Below are 6,000 nucleotides of genomic sequence, written 5' to 3'. Positions count from 1 at the left end.
AAAGAAAGAAAGAAAGAAAGAAAGAAAGAAAGAAAGAAAGAAAGAAAGAAAGAAAGACTCTTAAGGCTTTTATATAAGTAATAGCTGAACAAAAAAAAATTTTTTGGTTAATAGCTTTTGGTGGCTGGTGGCTACTTGCTTTTGATATGCTCCACCTGCTTGGGTGGTAAGCGAGAGGAAATTGATAAAAATCAGCCTGGGAAAATTGAAAGGGATGCATGCTGTAGGGGTGAATTGGGTTTGCTTTATGGATTTTTGCCATCTGTGTGCTTGCCAGCTGTCTTATGTTCAACATTTGGTTTATAAACAAAGAAACTGGAGTAATGCCATAGAACTCCACTGATCTCTTCTCACAAGGGAATGGACACTTGTAAAATGCTGCCCTGGAATGCCTTGCCTCTTTGAGTCCTTTAGCTCCACTCCCCCAATTCTTGGAACATTACATCTGTACCTTGGACTCTAGAATTAATGTGTGTGGATTTAGAATACTGTAGCTCCTGGCAGATCTAAACCTGAAGAAAAAGGGCAGCTTGGGAAGGGGAGGAGAAGAAAAAAACACTGCACATAGAATATGTGAAATTGTGATCCTACTTTTTAACATGCCTTGATCAAACTTAAGTGGGAGTACCATAAGTAGAAAAATTGCTTTACAGCACTAAATTGAAAAGTCATATTCTGTGGTAGGTACTATTTCACCCATGGTGAGTTGGTGTATCATTTGAACCCAGTTGAGCATCACCATGGGCAGTGGTGAGCAAGCCACTTAGCAGGAGCAGCAAAGCCCCCCTTGTGGCTATTGCCCAGCTTGCCTGAGTCACAGATAGCCAGCCGCTCCACCAATTTCAAGTCAGCATGATGGCAGCCTCACTGGCTCACTGCCCCCTCCCCAAAGCCTAGAAATGGTTTTGGCCTGCTGCAGCTTTTTTCCCTGCCCCTTTTTCCTTTTTGGAGATTGCTTTCACATTTTCCAACGAAATTCAAATCCAGCTTCATACACACACATTGTGCACATTTGGGGCACAAAGTGTTTGTGAAAAGGCAAACCACTGACAACCCTTCCAATGTGCTCTCTGCACACTTCAGAGGATCTTTCAGTGGCTGTCAAAAATGAGACCACAAATAGGAATCTGCAGAAAACAAAAAAGAAAAATGATTAAAAGGGAGGGGAAGCTTCAGGAAGCCAAAGTGATTTCCAGTCACAGCTGGATGAGCATGAGCTGCAAAGTCCTCTGAAGAGCCATCTGGTGGACTAAGTAGAAAGTGAGGTCAGGTGGCAACCCACGGTGAGCCCATTTGCCTGTTGGGTGCACCATGGCTTGTTCTTAGAACAGCCAGCCAGCCCACTGTGACTTATTCCCAGGGTGGATGGGCATGACATGCAAAAACTGTGCATAGTGTTGACAGAGTTGACAAAGAACTAAACAAAACTGCATCACATGTCCATGTAAATGGAAGAATTATTTGACTAAGTCACCACTCCCTATTCTCATTCTCTTTCCCAATACTGTCATGCACTTGCTTATCTGATGATTCATCTAGGAAAATGCTTCCAAAGAAGCAATTGCAAGACCGCAGACCTTTGTTGTGTCACTAGAACCATGTGAATCAGGAAGAGCAAAGTTTCATCATGAAAAGAAAACCCTTAGAGGTCATCACAAATTTAAATAGGCTTAGGAGATGAGTGTCAAAAGTTGATTGTTATTAATGAGGTATTGATCAAATTTTGATTAAAATTGATAAAATTTGATCGATTAAATTTATATTTTAAACAGAAAGATGGTTGTGTAGGAATTGTGCAAATAACTAAAATATGACAGCCATTCTTGCCAGTTTTATCAACAGCAGTTCTAAGTGTACATCTGAAGGTCTCACACTCCCAGGGTCTTGTAAGAATTTCGTCCAGGTGACCTATGTAAAGAACATTTGGTAAAGTGGAAGAAGAGCTGATTGTTTATTTCAGGCTGTCCATGTGCTACAAATGACTAGCCAAGCTGTATGAAACTGGACAGGCAAACACGGAGGATTCAGCAGGTGGTATTCTTGTGGACTTATAAGCAAGGCTGCTGTGCTAACACCAGAGCATGCCTATGGGCCATATTGTATATGGCAGCTTTGGGAAGTGTGATGCAGATTAAATCCAAAGGATGTGGGAGTACTTCTGCATTGCACCTGCTATACATGTGTGCATGCAACCCTTTGTGTTTTGGTGTAGTTTTACTTTGGGTCTGCTTTGTCAGGGAGGGGCACCCTGGAGAAGCCCATAAGAGTTGAGTATGCAGCAACTAAACAGCAGATCACCATGTTCTAGCACAGGTGTGCTTCAGTTCCTCATTCTCTGCCCCAGGCATCTGATTTAAGATACCGTACATTCAAAAACATTTACTGGCATTGCAAACATGCTGAAGTGCTGAGCCATGACTGGAAGACATTTCTGTGCAAAGCTGTTCCAGGCTGGTGTATGTATGCATTGGTGCATCAGCCTGTCTTAGCATTTATGCATTTCCCAAAGAATATATGAATGTGTAAGGCCTCAGAATACAGTTCACCATAGAATATAATTGGCTGCATAATTTAGGACTTGGGGTACAAATTCATGGCTGCACTCCAGTGAAATTTTACTTGTGTCTAGGGACATTTTACTTGTAAGTAATTTCCATTGACTCTGTAGAAATTGTTTCCAAGTAAACATGAATAGGAACCTTTAATAAGCATACAAATATAACTACCCCAAGCTGCAGAAAGTGAACCGGTCCAACTCCTAAAAATGTCATCAAATTTGGAAAACAAAACAATGGCCCATGGACCAAAAATGTCCAATGTATATTCCATTCACCACAAAAGAAGAGGCAAAAGAGTACAGCAACTGTAGGACCATTGCATTAATCTCCCACGCAAGCAAGCTGTTGCAACAAAGAATACTACGCTATATGGAGCAGGAAATGTTGGATGTCCTGGTTGAATTTTGAAAAGGAAGAGGCACTAGAGATCATGTTGCACCATATGTTGGCTACTGGAGCACACCAAAGAATTTCTGAGAGAGATCAGTATATGCTTTATAGACTACACTACAGCAAAATCTTTTTGTGGAATGCAAGAAGCTTTGGATGGTCCTAAAAGAAAATGGTTATGCTTCAGTGCTTGATGGTTTTGATGCTTAATTTAGGACAGAATATGGAGGAAAAAATGGCTTTCCATAGGCAAAAGTTTCAGACAAGGATGTGTTTTATCTCCTCATCTGTTGTTTGTATGCAGAACGTATCATAAGGAAAGCTGGATGAGAATCAGGAGGAGTGAAAATTGGCAGAAGAAATATCACTAATTGAAGATATGCAGATGATGCCATATTACTGGCAGAAAGAAGTAATGACTTGAAACAACTTCTGATAAAAGTGGAAAAAGAAAGTGCAAAAACAGGACTACAGCTGAATATTGAGAAAAGCCTCATGACTACAGAAGAATTACAGAACTTTACTGTTATTGAAGAAGAAATTTAAAACGTAGAAATTTCATATACCTTGGCTCAATCATCAATTCAAAGGGAGACTTTGAAGAAATCAGGAAACTGAGACTTGGAAGAGTAGTATTTAAGGAATTAGAAAAGACTAAGTGTAAAGATGTTTTACTGGAGACCAAGATCAAAATCACCCAAACTATTGTATTCCCAATCACAATGCACAGGTGTGAAAACTGGACAGTGAAAAAAACTGTCGGGAAAAATATTATGCATTGTGAATATGTTGGACCAACAGAAAGACATGCAAGTGGATCCTAGATCAAATCAAGCCAGAGCTTTCCCTGGAAGCAAAAATGACAAAGCTGTCATTCTTTTGATGCATCACGAGAAGGCAAGGCTCAGTGGAGAAGTCACTCATGTTAAGGAAAGTTGAACGTTGAAGATGAAAGGGAAGACCAAATAAGAGAAAGATTGATTCCATAAGGAAGCTACCACTTTGAACTTGGAAGAGGGATCAGAGCTGTCATGGATAGGACATTTTGGAGGGCTTTCATTCATAGGCCTTCCGTAAGTCAGAGACAACATGACAGCACATAGCACACAGGAAGAATAGAGCATTTCACATCAACAGTAAAGCAACGGGGGGTAATTTCAAATTGCACAGCAGCAGCTGAAATTATAATGCCTTCCTCCTCCACTGCTTTCCACCTTACAACTGACTTATTTCCAACTGGAAGAAAAGTGTCTGGAAAGAAGGCTTGCAAGGACAGAAAAACAGGAAATAACACCCACCCACCCCACACACACACAGCAAAGCCTTTCCCCAAAGATACAAGTATGTACGTACCTCTGTGTTAATGTAGTTTTGCCATGGTTCACATTAAATGCCACTAAACCATGGTATAAATATGTTTATGGCAAGTTTATTTGTGTGTTAAGTGCCCATGACTTAATAATTTTAAACACCATTTAACCACTTTCTGGAGTATAACTGAACCATGTAAATATGTACATTCCTTTGAAGCAAAATGTACCTGTTGGGATCTCTGGCTACAGTACTAGAACTGGCCACTGTTTAAACATGGCAGCTCCTTACTTGTGGGGGAACAGTCCAGTGTTCCTAGAACAGTGGGTGTCTTGGCAGCTAATAGAGTTTGTTCTTTACAGTATTGCGCTGATGCTAGCAGGGCCTGCTGATAGTCTATTCCTCCTCAACCATATTCCTTCTGCACTCATACTGGATTCCTACAAATTGCAAATTGAAACAAAATGCAAACAGTGTCTGATGTAACATGAAACCTGATGGTGTGTGCTGCTTCAGAACCCTTGATTCCATCCATTTAAAAAAATGTAGAGCAAGTTCTAGGATCAAAAGACAAGTATATGAAAAGTATCAATAGTAATACTGCATTGTTCTTTTGGGGGATAGCAGCTCCCAAGGGGGTAAAACTCTCATCTACATATTTTCCTTGTCTTTTGTTTTTTTCAGTGGCGCATTCTCTGAAGTGGTTTTGGCTGAAAACAGGACTACTGGAAAACTATTTGCAGTCAAATGCATCCCAAAGAAAGCACTGAAAGGAAAGGAAAGCAGCATAGAGAATGAAATTGCCGTTCTCAGAAAGTAAGTATGAATTGAAGCATGTTCTTTCATGGTGTTGGTTTGAACTGGAAATTGGGATTGTCCTCTGGACCCTGTTATGGGAATCAGCATCGGGGAAGAGTATCATACCCCTTTTCAGGAACATGATCAAGTCTTGATCTACTTTGCAATTGGCTCTGAATAAATTTAGCTTTTTTCTCTTTCTCGGTTGGAAAACAACTAATTTTGCTGTACCCAGTTACAAATTGTACCAAGGTGGTGGTGGTTTGCCCATCATTAGTACAGAGGATGGAATTTCAGTTCTGTACATTTTGATACCTCTAATAAAACAAGTTACTTTTTAACACAGCAAACCATGACAGTATGCCTATGTAAATGCCACAATCATGAACAGTCAGTTCTTCCACCAAAGAACAGTCAGTTTGTCTTCTTACATTCAAAAGTTGATTGTTTTAGCTTGCTTTACTCAAAAAATAAATATTTATTTGGAATGGAAATATGTAATAAATTGACATGTATGCCTGATAGTGTATGTAATATATATATGACACCCATGTGGAGCTTCACCCAAGGTGACAAATATTTTGGGTGAAGCTCTGTTGAGATTTTTGTTGGATGAGGGTTATAAGTATGAACTTAAAAACTCTTCATCCGATGTCTGTCAACCTTTTCAGCTTTATAACAATTGCCTATACCTCTTTCCTCCAAAATGCAACAGATGCAGAGAAGGGCAGGGCCCAGCATCCTTCACCATCTCTTCAGACTGGCCTGCTGCTAAAATTAGTTGCTGACTTTAGTAGCATAGCATTACTATTTTCCCTTTTTCCTCCTTCCACAAATTCTTCCTCCAGCTAAAACCGAGACACATAGGTGCCAAGCTTGTCTGCATAGCCAAAACACTTCTCAACATATGCTGCTAAATTTAGGTGCATAAGTATGTAGGGAT

General features: G+C 40.1%; 1 protein-coding gene across 2 annotated transcripts in view; it reads left to right on the top strand.

Annotated features, from left to right (window-relative positions):
• The window catches only part of CAMK1D (calcium/calmodulin dependent protein kinase ID), a 300,125-nt gene that overhangs the window by 120,864 nt on the left and 173,261 nt on the right, over positions 1 to 6,000 (top strand). For both annotated transcript variants that reach the window (XM_044423426.1, XM_044423427.1), the window contains one exon: positions 4,944 to 5,075. In XM_044423426.1, coding sequence (XP_044279361.1) covers positions 4,944 to 5,075 — 132 coding nt within the window. The remainder of the gene's footprint in view (positions 1 to 4,943; positions 5,076 to 6,000) is intronic.

The sequence above is a fragment of the Varanus komodoensis genome, unplaced genomic scaffold, assembly GCF_004798865.1.
Source record: "Varanus komodoensis strain SLA01 unplaced genomic scaffold, ASM479886v1 scaffold13_3, whole genome shotgun sequence".
NCBI lineage: Eukaryota > Metazoa > Chordata > Lepidosauria > Squamata > Varanidae > Varanus > Varanus komodoensis.
The sequence above is the reverse complement of the archived record's forward strand: the minus strand, read 5'-3'. Positions and strand labels throughout refer to the sequence as shown.